The sequence below is a fragment of the Atta colombica genome, unplaced genomic scaffold (assembly GCF_001594045.1).
Source record: "Atta colombica isolate Treedump-2 unplaced genomic scaffold, Acol1.0 scaffold239, whole genome shotgun sequence".
NCBI classification, from domain to species: Eukaryota; Metazoa; Arthropoda; class Insecta; order Hymenoptera; family Formicidae; genus Atta; species Atta colombica.
Window position 1 is genome coordinate 516,003 of NW_017259337.1, and position 14,970 is coordinate 530,972.

A 14,970-nucleotide genomic window follows, 5' to 3' on the forward strand; every position below is an offset into this window, starting at 1 on the left:
AAACAATAAAATTATCACCTCATTTTAATCGTATTTTTATCAATGTCAATTTATCAGTAACTCGAAGTCATTCATATCGACCATTTCCTATTTTAACGACGCATTCTTATATTACCGGCGGAGCAGTTTCTTAGACAGCTCCATTTGCTGCGAAAGATGCGAGGATATCGCAACCGATTGAGATGAAGCGAGAAGAAATAGATCTCCCCATGCTAAAAATGTTACCCTAGTTGATTCGACCTTGGTGCGTCATATAGCTTATACTGTCCGACAATAATTTTTCTCGCGCTTGTCGTCGCATTCGCGAACACATGGCTAGTACCATACCGGCCATGATACAGAAGAAACCACAGCCGAGTCCCACTATTGTACTGGCCACTGTAGATCTCAAACATACTCTGTCAGTCGTAGGCTCGCTAAATCCTATGTACAAAAAAATGCAAATTTAAAAAGATTGTAATTATAATAATTCTAACATTGAGATATACATATTAAACGTTTGCTTTTTATAAGTATAAGTTAAAATTTATACGTATAAGTAATAAATTAAAATTTGCAAAATTTTATATGCAAGCTTCGTTCATTTCAAATCGATGCTCGCCATTACACAATTATAATAAAAAAAAAAAAAAATAGAGCATCTCTTACTGAACGAAGCTATGATAAATGCATGGCTTGTCAAATAATTGTTCTAACAGTAAAATGTTTGACATATATATGTATATCTTCTTTACCGCTGCGAGAGAAGCTAGTGGAATTCTGGAACAGTTCCGTGTCCGCTTCGCCTTCCTGAAGAACACGAAGAGATTGGAAGAGATTCACGTTCTCCGACAAACTAGACGCCGGTGTCGATGGTCCATCGATTTCCGACACTGACCGTTTTACTACATTCTTTGCGTTTCTCCAATGGCAAGGTTGACTCTGAAATACGGGTGTGATCGTTTAAATTAAAGATATTTGTAAAACTGGAACACTAATTTATTTTCAGACACAAATGAACAGAAACGTGCAAAGTAGCATGAAAAACATCGTTTGAAAATTAGAATATTCGGAGTACTTTTTTATATTGTTTTTCAAAAGTTGTCAATTTAATTGCAAAAATTCAGAAATATGTAATATATACCTAACGATTAAATACACACAACAAAATATTAAATTTTTATGTTTATGACATATTAATAACTAAACTATTTTAAAAGTAAATAATTTCTGAAATATTTAATCAAATTTAATGAGCGTAACACTTAAACAGATTAAAAAGATAATCAGATAGCAAGCTAACGTCATTTGCTATCAATTTGTCATCAATTTAACGTTAAAATGACATTTTGATGTCAAAATGATGACAGTAACATCTGCTTACTACCTGATTTAAATAGATTAAGAATGGAATGAAATCAAATAGTAACGCGCTAAAAAATATTTAGTTACCGGACATCTTCCGTGGCACATGCGAACATCGCATTCGATATACAAAGCCGGCGATCCCGTGAACCTGAAGGTCTTCATATAAGCAAAAACTTGCGTCTCGAACAGGCCACTCTCCGACCATGAACCACGAAACCGGCTAATTAGTTTGTCATCAACCGGACATCCGTATTGATCGATCAATTGAATCCTTTTGTTTCCGCCATTATGAGCGTAGCAGTCATTTACGACGATATCAAAACCATCTACAAAAAAATTCGGCATAAATATTCATCTGAAAATCATAAATCTATCACCATATAAAATTCTATAAAAATGATAACATTTAAAACGTTACAATATAAAATGTACTAACTCCTAAATTGCAAAAGAGTTAAGCAAATTTAATATAGAAGAGAATTGTTCTTAAAGATTTTTAAAGATTCCGTTTTTAAAGATTCATTAGATTAGATTAAAGCGATTTAGATAAAAAGCGATGATTAGCTTCGTAAAGTATATATATGTCATCACAATAACAACATCAATTAGTCATAAGCGGCAAAATGGGAATAAAATCTGACGTCCTCTACCTTCTGACATAGATTTGCATGACATAAGTGATATAGACATAAATACAGAAGCCTGACTGGTTAAAGTACAGACATCTGTCGTTACGTCAAAGCACACACATTTTCATATCTTCTCGCCAGCATTTCCGCATCTTTCGCAAATTACCGAGCTCAGATTGACTAGCTGACTGACAAAGTCTTCTGCTGTTCATCTTATACCGTTATCGCTATCGCATGATAGCTTGGCAAAATCGGGCGTCGTATGATTAGGCTGACCGTTGAATAAAAAAAAACAAATACACGAAAATACGTATTGTAAACAATTTGCAAGCACATTCGTTTTTTGTTTCAATTTAACAAACTTTTTGCCTTGAAGGTTTATTGCTAAATATAACATTACAATAGTTTATTAGTATTTTTATAATTATGTTTCACGCAAACAAACATTAGATTCAATTAAATTATAGACTTGAATTGGTTAGATTTTCAAAAGCGCTTCTAAGAAAGCGAAAGAAGAAGAAATAATAAATTAATTTATCGTAAAAACACAGATATATGTATAATTTAATTGATATCCATTATAGAAACTTAATACTGTAAGGTAATGATTAATTACTTATTTTCGATATTAGAAACACTGTTATTTCATTAGTTTCCTATTGTCTTTTGTTTGTTGTTTATTTCAAGTATTGTAAATCTAGTAGGTCGAATCCATTATATATTCTAACGATTTTACGTGGCTAAGCCGGAGTTAAGTTGCAGTTAAGCTACATAAGGCTTACCGTATTTGCTGCGCATGTAGATAATGAGAGTCAGGGGATCTCCGACGCGAACTGGTCCAGCCACTCTAGTTCCAGTGGTCCCGTAACCGTATCTGATTTCCATGTAGCACTCCGGAGGCTGCAGGGTGAAGACTACGGGATTTCCCGTGGCGACCCTGGAAGAAGGTGGGTGCGTAAGAGGCAGGCAGAATGCGTATCCGTTATCTCGCGAACAGTACGGCCTACTTCGCGCCAACAGGATAGCACAGATGTTAGACATTATCGTAGATATTACGTAAACGCCTTGCGTGAAACGTTCCATCGAGTTCACGTAATCGAAGGTTTCAGACGATGGCTCACGTTGCGTCGTGTACTTCGCGTGCAATGTGCACTGTGAAAACAACCTCGAGTCTCTGATCGATATGACCCTTCGTACTGTTTCCACGCTTAAAGCCCATTTTGACGTTTTGAGACATTATACCCATTATATTAAGATATTATATTAATTTAACACATTATATTAACACATTATATTAATTTATTTCAAAAGTAAAAAGATTATCACACTCACTCGACATCGAGAAAAGGAAATGTCACCGTCTTCCAAAAGTCGTAGCCGTACTCGCAAGTCACCTTGAAGTGTTCGTCGAACTCCTCCTCTATTAATGGATTGTACTGCACTGTGACCGTGTTCCACATAAGATTTTTCTGGAAAGACAAGAGCAATACGTCATTGAGTCTTATTTCTCATGTGAAACCAGCCGTAATAGCGGTGCCTACGTTCCCGCGCGATCTACGCGCGATGTGACATCTAATTTTCTCTAATTATCAACATTAAAAATAAGTCTCCCTCATTTTTCCCCGGTGTTGTTAATCATTATTATTCCTTGTCTACCGGCGCCGGTACACACTAAAGTAATGAACCGTCATTCCGTGATGCGCTCGGCGCTCGTCTATTTTACGTACCGTCGGATTCTTCCTGCTGTCCTGATGATGAGTGTTCTCGCCGAGGGTGCCGCACCGATTCAACTGAATGTAGAACTCGTAGTAGTCTCGGCCCGTCCCATTAACGTACATACAATCGGGATCGTACGAGTAGCCTGCAATTAAAAGCGATTATTCTTGTTCATCTGGAACGCGGTCGTCTATGATACGACCGTGTTCGATATCGAATATCAACTGATATCTCTTTTATCAAACAATCTACCTCGCGGCATTTCGACTACATAGATAGCACTGCGCGAAGAATAGGCGGGACGTTGATGCGTTTTCATCGCAAACAAATGGGGCGACAAAAAGTAAGTGAAGAAAGAACAAAGTATACTCGTTTGCGCCTGAGTTAGGAAGTTAGAAATTAATCTGACTTTTTAGTTTTTGTTTTGCTGGATTCAATCAGAAAAGTCTCAGTGGTTTATGAAGTGGTTTATGACCACATTCGCGTTGGCACAAAGGCGCTTAGTTCATTATTGAAATATTGATTAACGATCAATGAGAAAATTGCGGATTAGCAGAGTGGATACCAAACAGATGCAAGGTTCAAGAAGAGGTCATCTTTCTCATCGAATAATTTGTAAAGAAATCGACGATGATGCCGTTTTTGCCGGTGCATAGCTGCCAGAAGGCACGGCTGCGATACGCTTCTTTCGAAATAACGGAAGTATCTTACTAGACCGGACAGATGGACTTACGACGGTGAAAGAAAAATTCTAGAGCGGCTGATGTGGACGACCGCCGATCGCTTTACGATAATTTCCGCTATTACCTCATTAGCGCGAACGTACATACTCGTCTCACTGTCTGCCGACGTAATTGCGGATCAGCAATGCAGTCAGTTATGCAGTCACATATTTTAGATGCAGTATTATGTCGAATCTCTTGACTGTAATAGAGTGTAGCGTAAAATTTCAAACACCGCACCATTTTTCGACATCGCGCCATTTGTATAATTCGCGTCGCAATATTTACAATCTTATGTCAAAAGCAATTTTTAAACTGTAATCTGATTACGTTATTGTTTGGCTACTTGCATATGTGATTAACATTGCAAAAAATATAACGGTATTTAATAAAAAAAATTCCGAGTAAATTGCACAATGTTAGAAATAATGACTCATTAATATAAGTCAATTTTGTGCGCCATTAATTTTACCTGCTGAATACAAGAGGCCGGTGAAAGAGCCGTTGAATCCGATCCTGATTTTCATGTAATCATCTTGACATTCCGCCTCGATATCTAAAATGTAAGATATAAAAAGTAATTATTTAACTTATAATTAATAATTATTCAATAAATCGATTAAAAAAATTATAATAAATTTTAATTTTTATTCGCTCTTTTTCAATCTGTCCAACCTGTGTTTTTTTTTTTGTTATTAAATGTTCCATTATTTTATATTTCATTATACGTATAATTATGTTGATTCAACAGCATGATAAACTCTCTATCTGCATCTTAATTCTTTGCGAAATCAAGAATGTCTAGGTGGAATCTTTGATGTTGAAAGAGAAATGAAAAACTGTATATACAAACAATAATCAATGTGTCGTGTCTACCTATATATTGTGTCTATATTTACTAAGAATTAAATTTTAGATAATAAATTAGTGTAGTAATAATTTAAAAAAATATGTATTCAGTATATACACATTAAAATTAAAAAATAAACTAATTTTTCATATAATTTGTTTAGATCATATTTATACTATTTAAATAAAATTTAAAGAATATAAACATATTGATGTTACAATCGATAGATCTTTACAGACAAATTTTGTAGCCAAGAATCTATCTTTTTAATGAAACATAACAGGTAATTTTCTTTCGCAAAAGAGATTTCTCAGTCAGGAAGTGTTTTCAAGATAGTGCAAAAATAACATTACCATATCGGGTCCGATAATCACTTTGAAATGTGTGCTTTCATACTCAAACGAGACTCAATCACAGAAGATGGAAACGTGTCGATCGGTCATCGTGTGGGCGTATGTTCGCTGTCAAGAGAGCCTGTCGTCATTTGTATGAAGAAACCGGGCGCGGAAAATCGCAGATTCGCGGATAGAAGCGAGTGGAAAACCGGTCGTCGATGACGAGTGAAAGTAAGTTGGGGGTCCCGTATAGGCGCTCTTCGTGGTAAGAAGCCGTTTCCACTGTAGTAACGTAACCGCAAAGCGGAATGGAGATTGATGGAGGATGAAGATAGTTACACTCGAGGTGTCCGCCGATGATACAACCTTTTCGTTTCGTGACCCACGCTCATCCCACCGTCATCGTAAGACGCACGATACCCTCGCATGACATTTGAATATGTTCGACGAACGCTATACTTGATTGAACATCATCATTAAATATCATGTAAGGATATCATCGGCTATCGAAAGATTTGACAAAATTAATTAATTAAATTTAAATTTCAAATAAATTTTTTGACGCATCTTTTTCTAAAGAAGATGTCTATAAAAATGATATAAAACTTTTATAATAATAATTAAAATTAGCTGCAATAAATTATTAACATTTATTAATAAATAAAAATGGATTATTCTTGATTTGATAAATGGAAAAAAAAGATGAGAGAAAGGCTAACATGCGCTTGTTACAGACTCAGAGGAAAATAAAGGATAGTGATGGGAAGATAGTTACACCGGAGGCGCATGCCGATGATACAACCGTTCCGTTTCATCCTCGTCCTACGCATCACGCCGTCGCGAATGTGCCGAGCGCATTTTCGAGCGGCCGCGCGTACGTATACGCACGTATACGCAGGCGCTTATTAGAATTGCGGATATGTGCTTTGTGTTCATCGTCCGGCAAAACTCTGTCAGTAGGCAGACAATGGGAAGAGTTGAGCAACGCCGATATTTGCTCGAATGTGCCGAGAGCGGTCACGGAAAGACCCGGAGAATATTGTCGAGTTCCCTTAAAACTCTTGTGCTGGTTTTAACATGCTGGCTTCAACTTTTTATGCTTAGCATCTTTATTTATTGGTCCGAATCGAAATTGGTTGGAAAACATTCCAAAAAAGATACGTAGCAAAAAATCTTGTGGGAGAAGCAAAAGAGAAAGAAGTAGCAAAATGAACTCGGAGGACGTTTGAGAATCGTGTTGCCGAGGAGGATACATTAAATCTAATGGGTTCTCTTTCGCGTAATTGACGATACCGCGGGTGGCCTCAAGTTCCCGCAGAGAACGAGCGGCTCGACTTTACGACTTCATTGAACCAGCGAGCTTCATAGGTCGGGCGTAGCATTCGTCATTGCCAATGGCAGGCTCATCCAAATGTTTTAGGAAATTTACTGTAGCAATGCAATCATCGATCGTCCCGTCGTCTCGAAGGGCTTCGGCACATCGATCTTTTAAAAAATAGAATCTGATTGATTGTACGGTTGAATTTTCTTAAATATGCATAGAATAATTTATCACAATGAAGTAGAGCGAAATAGATTTACGTGAATCACTTATAACTCAATTCTTCTCGATACCTACACTATGGAAGAAATCATTGTTTTGCAATTAAAAATACGATGCTGCAACATTTTGTATATATAATATATATATAAGCGCACGTGTAGTATTTCAGAATTATTATTTTACAATTCTATCGTATGAATTCTTTATAAGTTTATGAATAATAAATGATCGTATCTTCGTCTCAAAAGTGAATAATAGATATCAGTGAAACGAATTACCGAATTATATAATTATTTAGTTAAGAAATATAAAGTGATTATAAATGATAAAAATGTAAGAAGTGGTGTAATAGATGTTTCGTTCTGATCGAATGGGCGAAGGGAATGATGCGTCGTTAAAGGATTTTTCTCACATCGCGGTTTCCAGTATGGCCGTAATTTTCCGCAAAATGCAATTAAAAGGACTCGTTGAAGGGCTTGAGAACGGCTTGTATACAATTCCATCCTGATAAATATTATTTATTTATATTATCATGAAACACACTGTAATTTAATAATTTTCTCCGGGAGCATCAGGCAGTGATGCTCCTGCTATGTTGATTACTCGCCATATGCACAGACAGTGAGTGCTCAAACGTTCACAATAAACTTCGATGTTCCAGAAACATACGCAGCGGATGAGCGTAACACATATGCGTAATATAGGAAATTATACGCACGCGTAGAAAATTAATTTTGTTTTCACAGGACATTGTCTATTATTCTTTCATAACGGGATATTACACCGGCGTTATTAATGTCTTGTTCTACTGGCATTAATTACTGCTGCACACCCGCTACATGAGATTAAAACTAAAGTGACCGATTAAAGTTTTAATTAGACATCATTGGATTAAGCTTTTGTGGAGACAGAATTTTGAACAGGATAGAAAATTCATTTTGTAAAGTCAATTTATTCAGATAGAGATATATCATGACTCTATCGCTGAATCATAAAACTGTGATTGTGTAAATTTATTATTTGTATAAATGCGATTCCGTTTTCAGCGCAATATAAATTAGATGAAAAATCGATCGCTATAAAAGAGAATATATAGCACGAAAGAAATCATAAACAATAATAATAACTGCAGCTTGGATATAATCTCACAGTATATTACACCGTATGTATTCAAGATAATATTAAATCATTCAAAGAATTCCCGCGGACTCGACGACATAACTTCACGTCATCGTACGCGTTGGCATGAAAAGGAAAAAATAATGTAACGGCCGCTCATAAACATCATTTTCATTGCGACTCGGCGTCGCAATTTTCTCGCAGAAAAAGCGATGTCAGAAACGAGCTGTCGATTACTGGCGCCATAACATATACGCGACCAGATATATCTGTACGGGCCGTGTGCTCGAGTTTCCACGAGGCAATCGTGATCCACATGCGGATAATGATGATCGCGCGGGATGATGATGACGGTCCTCGAGTCCCGATGACGACGATGACGATTGCAGATGCCATCGAAGGTGCTGCAAGCAAGGTGGTGTATCTCTGCCTCCGTACCCTCGATGTCAGGAGCGTCGTACGACTTTCCGACACCGTTTTAATTGCCTCCTCTCTAACGGTAGCCATTCGCCATCACACTCTGAATTCTCGGGCGCACTAGCTGGCTGCGAACCGAGATGGATGGATATATTGCGCGGAGCGCGTCTGCGATTCCAAGTCAATCGACCGAGACATTGGAGGGAAATATTTTATTCTATAACGCGCGCTATCCTCACGGACTTTGGTTTCTGACAATGGAGAGAAAAATAACGGATCGACATGCTAAAGCGACGACAACATCATTCTTTCCTCTGAGGCACACTGACCCATCAGACCCAATATCGTAGACGCTTTTTGTGCTTTTTGTGCTTTTATTCGGATGGAAATAGCGGATCCTCGTTTACGCCCCGATATTATGCTATCCTATTATTCGAACGTCCTTTTACTTTAATATATTCTATGAAGTATAATCTCTTTCATGCGTGAACGCAATAATGTAATCACAAGCTAAAATAAGTCGATAATCCATTATCGACCAAATAAAGATTTCTATTGGCTCTATAGATCGACATAATCAATACCCTTTCGTAACGTATTTCCGCTGAATTAGCGTCTTGATGCAAGCCGCCATTACAGCTACTTACAAACCAGGAAATTTCTATTAGCTCGGAGATTGTGCGGGCTGAAGAGTAATTACCTTATACAGCGTATCCACTTGATTTATATTTAATTTACCTCATCGAAAAAGCGCAAGCAGATTGTTGAGATTGTTAATTACGGCACTTACGAGAAACCGTTTATTTTAATATTACCATCAATTCTGTTTATATAATAATAATAATGCAATTCAGCAAGATGATAAAAGACATTGTCTTCGTACTTACGTTGCACTCTCGTCGTATTGGGCCTGTATCTTCGGTGTTCGCGATCCCAGGTTTCTGGATGTCTCCTCCAGTCTTCATCACCGATTACTCCTGTACCTCCGTTTCCAGAAAGGCCTTGCAAGCCTTGAAGAGTTTGAAGAGCTTGAAGATTCGGATTCAACGGTCGATTCTTCAATGAAGGAACTGGCACGTAATTACCGCCATCGCCAATATAGACGACCTATCAGGAAAAAGAGAAGAATTTATTAATATAATTTTAATACTTTAATTTAGATAATTATTATTTGTATGACTTATCGTATATCATGATTTAATATATTATTTCTTTGATAATTATGAATTACATTATTTATATTTTCAATTATTTGAGAATTAGTAATTAATTAAATATATGTGTCTTTTTTATGAATAATAATGAATAATGTTAATTGATCCTACACGGAAAGAATAATTTTGCTAAATATAAATTGTTGGATGCAAAAATCTGAAAACTAATTTTATTACACCATTGAAACGATTTTGTTGGAAAAACCAGTTGCTAAAATGTTAAAATTTTTTGCAGTAACAATTTTATAACAACTTAATGTAATGTAAATGCAAAAAATTTTATTTCATTACACGTTTAATTGAATTAAAGTAATAAAATATATAAAATATAATGTTCAATCAATTACTTTTACTCAGAATTATCACAGTCTCGCAAAAAATCAATGCTTATGTAATATATTATGAACATTGTATACTTTACATAGCATAGTTTATATTAGTAGAAAATGATTGAGTATCTATATATGTTCAGATTTGATCGTTCACGTTAATAATCCTAATAAATAGTCACCCATGTTAAATTCCTGACGCTACTAATGAAATTTATAGGGGAAGTTCGGAAAATGAACACAAAGAATCCATTAACGAGTCGCAAGTAGTGATTTGCAGGTTCAAAGCCGTTAGCCCGCGCATTGCGGTTGGAAGCGGGATTCCGGCAAAATATTCTCGCGTACACGGCTTCTCGCGATACGACTATGCAAAACTATCCTGTCGAGCGGGAGCTCTGACCTCTCCTACGTTAACGATTCGGTTTAACCCTCAGCTTGTACGGATCGCTACCGCTCGAACGGTGAGAAAGGGCGAGAAAAAGTATCGGGGGTCGAGACCACGACGAAGAGGAGAAACATGCGGAAGAGGGAGGTACGGCGATGCTGGCGCGGCGTTGGCGGAGACTGGAGAGTCCAGGCAAGCGAAAAGGGACTCTGACTGGAGAGAACCTGACGAGGAAGTCTGAAAAACGGACAGCACGAGTAGCGCGTGACTAACGCTTTACGAGCTCATTCCCCTGTCCGAGCGTGGGTACCCGAGGCATTCCATCCGTGTATGCCATCCACGGGTGCCGTGCGCAAGAAGAGACGCAAGAAGACCGAATAAGACGACGACGGCGGGGGTGGACGAGGGGAAGGATATTGTACTTTGAGCCGCTTGTCAGCGAGCAGTCAGCGAGCAGGTAGATACTTACTCGGGCGAATCGGCCATGAAAAGGGAGAGAAGGGAGAATGGGCACGTGGTTAGTGGTGAACGCGAAGCGAAAGAAAAAAAGTTGTGAACAGCCTCCATACGCCGTAACGAAAAAATCGCCATTCCATTCCAGCCGCCTCCTCTCTCTCATCCTCCTTCCCGATTCTTCATCTTCTTTTCCCACCACGTTCTTCCTCTCGCCGTTCGCACTGTTCTCGATGACGTTCCGCCAGTGCTCTCGACGTTCGATGCGACATAGGTTGCCACCCTACTACGCGCATAGATCGGCAGGGAAATTGCTTCTCTTTACGGATTCCACTTTTGAGGAATTTCAGGAACTCGAGTACGATGTTGCCGGGAAATGGAACGGACCCCGACGAGCGAAATGGTGTACGGCGTTTATGGGCCAGTAGAGTAGTTAGAAGATCGTTCCTCTGGCAAGAAGCTGGGCCCAAGCGCTGGCGTCTGATCTACGTTCCGTAGAAAATGACCGTCGGTCTTTGAATCTTCCGCGGTATCTCATTGGAATGTATTACGGACGATAAGTGCCGATTACCTTCGACTCCTGCTATGCTTAACTACGGCTACTTTGGCATTAACTGTACTGGGCTACGTAGGAAATGCAATAACATGAAATGCTCCTTCGTGTCGAATGCGCGACCGATTCGATCCCATCGGAGCTCTTCGCACGACAACATCTTCCGTTTTGTGAGCTTCTCTTCGAAGAACTTATTAGTTTCAATTTAACACAAATCTATTTCCGATAACTGTTTCGAAAATTATTTGTTGGAAGCAATTCGAGGTAATATTTGTACGCATTAACATTTGTACGCATCCGGCGATGAGAGCAATTTGACATTGAATTCAGTAGCTTGTGTATAATAAGAACATTTTCTTTAATGACCATCGACATCCGTAATATAAGCTTACGTTTCTTCAAAGAAGAAATACCAAGTAACCGTTTAGGTTTTCTCGTTTTGTTTTACAATGGGAGATGACGGACGGATTTTTTTTTTTCGAATGAATGTTAATTTCTTCCGAGGATTTTATTTGATCAAGTCGCATCGAGATATGCACATTCATGCAATGATTAACGGTGGTTAGAGTGTCGAAAGTCATTAAGTTGAAGTGAGATCACTCAGCTGATTTAGATAAATGCATCTTTCTAGAACTTTTTCTCAAGATTCAATTATTTGTCGAAGCGTTATTTAGATCGAATTCTGTGTGAGCGTAAAATAATGCAACAATTTCATCAATTATGAAAATGTGCCAAAAAATTAATTTCTTATATTAATTTTACGCTGTGCGAATATTATGTAAATTTTTATTTTTAATATTGTTTCACACAAATTAATTTTTACAAAATATGTGATAAAAAAATATAATACCCGACCCGATTAATAACCTTGTTACGTTTACGTCAAATCAGCTACAAAAAAAAACAATTTTGCTAAAGCATCTAAATAGTTAGTCTAGATATATAAATCTGAAATTCATTTTGTTAAACGATCAAAATATAGTAATTATGTAGGTCGCTCAAATATAATGAGCAATGCTGTAAAAAGTTTCAACATTGTAGCAACGAGCTTGAGTGTCCTAATTATTTTGATAGTTTAACAAAATATTTTCAGATTTGTATATCAAACTAAATATTTACTTTAGCAAAACCGCTCTTTTCATGTGATTATCGATCGACTAATGATTTTCATGGACACAGTTTCTCACAAGGCGATTTAAAGTCGTTGAGACAGCTTGAAGCTATGCATTGCATTTCCGTGTGATTAGTCTTCGCCTCTCCAATCGGAACGGACGGAAACACGGCGGTACGCAGAACAGATGAAATTGATCTTGTCTCCCGTTTCGCAACGGAACGCTCGTAGGCTAAATAAACTGCTTCTGGGTGCCTTCTCTCGAGTAATGGGGCCTTTCCCTGTGGAGAATCACGCGGTGCAAGAAACGATTTATCCGCTCGCAATTTGCGATATAACGAAGGTCGCGCACGGACGTGGCCGCGAGCCGCGATATCCTTTCTCTCTATTCTACTGGAAAACTGGTTCATATTTTTTCGCGATCGAAATCGATTCCGCTCGAAAACTAGTTTAAAAGCAATTCGTAGATCATCGATAAAGAGCGATTAAAATCAAAGGAATGGCCTTTACTCTGCTTCTCCTCCCTCCGGTACTTCTCGTGTTGATATACCAGGCAACCTTCTGGCCCTTTTGCCCTTCATTTAGAAAGAGCCTGGAAAATTTTCTACGTGCCACGGAAAGGAGGAAGATTATGGGGATAGGGTAAACGCGCCTGTATACAATAATTGATTTTTATTGAAAATCAATTACAAAACTGATCTTTCGCGATTTTATCGATACCGATCGCAGCGAAGACGAGAGTCACACGAGGAAAGCAAGACGATTGGCCGAAAGCACGATTCGTGGATCTTCAGTAGGATTTTTCCGCTTTATCGAGAACATGCGACCGAGGCGTCGTCTTTGCTGCGGTTAACTATCGGCACTTCCTTTTTTTACTCTCTTGAATATCATAGCGGATGCAGAACACCTGCATCTAGATTCTCCGGCCTTGCGCGCGAGCATTCGTTAAACGAGAAATCACGCAAAACTGAACAGATGGACAAGTATCATTCTTTTACTTCCTTTTTTCCATTCCGCTCTCGTTTAACTCTTTTTTTTAATCCAATTTCGAGGAAACCGTTTGCCAATTAAATATAACTGGACGTACGGCAGATGCGCGCACACCTTTCTTCTTACTTCTCTCACTTTCCTCTTTGTTGTCACATGCTACGATATTTATTGTCAGAAATCTGCAGTACTCCCGATAGAAAGATTTTACCGCCTATTGAAATGTCTGGCTTTGATAACTTAATAATACAATCAGTAAAAATGCGACGTTAAAGTAATTTCTTTTATCTTAATCAATAAATTAACAAGTTGATTTTTTAAAGTTGTGCAATAAAATCTTACAACACTGATTGCAAAAGATGATCTTCTGGACAATTTAAATTGAATGGTATCAGTCAACATCAACAATAGTATCGTTAATGTTTTATCGGTTTTTCTTGTATATGTTGTTTTCAATCAATCAATATTATACGAAAAAAATAAATGTTTCTATAAAGGTAACGGAACAAAGAAATAACAGATTAGGGAGAAACTTCTTGTGTAATATCTATCATGAATTTCAATAAGAAAGAGCGCAGCGCGAAACAAATTGGCGATGCGTGACTTACAGTATCGTGGTCGCTGGCCTCGTGAGTTAACGCTTCTCTGGTTTCGTTGTGAGAAGAGGAAGAGGAGGACTCATCCTCATCGGGTCCCGATCCACTGCCTGCCCAATAATCCTCGGTCGTATCGTCGATAACTGAATCTTCGGAGTTTCCTTCCACCTCTGCGTTCTCACTGGTTGGCTTTGAAAAAAAATTATCTATTATGAGAACCCGTATCCTTTGCGAGTTTCTCTTGTACGTAATGTTACAAGCAAGATATATATTTACCTGACACCTCAGCGTGACCACCGTCAACATCCAGACACAGATGTATCTGTAACAATATGTAATTTGTATTAAAGTTATGTAGAAAGCTGGCTCGATATGTAAGACGCGTCGCGAAGCACCAAAATTCTCGAGGTTGCGTTACAAAATGCAAAATCTTATGAACTATGTAGATTTAATATATGTAAATTTTTCGCTTTAAATTCGGAGTATATTGTATGAGAGCATTGCTCTTATATAAAATGTGACTTGGGAAAGTTAACTGTTTCAAACGTAACTTTCTTACGCTAATGTGGCAACCAAGGACGATGATGCGAAGGCTGTTATACAGAGGAAAGCGATTATGACACTAGCAGAAGCCTCCATGAAACGAGCGGACAAGACAATCATA

General features: G+C 37.9%; 1 protein-coding gene across 1 annotated transcript; it reads right to left on the minus strand.

Annotated features, from left to right (window-relative positions):
* Positions 1 to 226: 226 nt before the first annotated feature.
* LOC108688808 lies at positions 227 to 14,621 on the minus strand. The gene is made up of 10 exons (XM_018195229.1): positions 14,583 to 14,621; positions 14,319 to 14,495; positions 9,566 to 9,785; positions 4,887 to 4,970; positions 3,704 to 3,837; positions 3,309 to 3,445; positions 2,759 to 2,913; positions 1,432 to 1,673; positions 735 to 921; positions 227 to 423 (listed from the first exon to the last, which is right to left on the minus strand). The coding sequence occupies exons 1-10, from the start codon at positions 14,610 to 14,612 to the stop codon at positions 227 to 229; spliced, it is 1,563 nt and encodes a 520-aa protein (XP_018050718.1). The 5' UTR covers positions 14,613 to 14,621.
* Between the last annotated feature and the right edge of the window lie 349 nt (positions 14,622 to 14,970).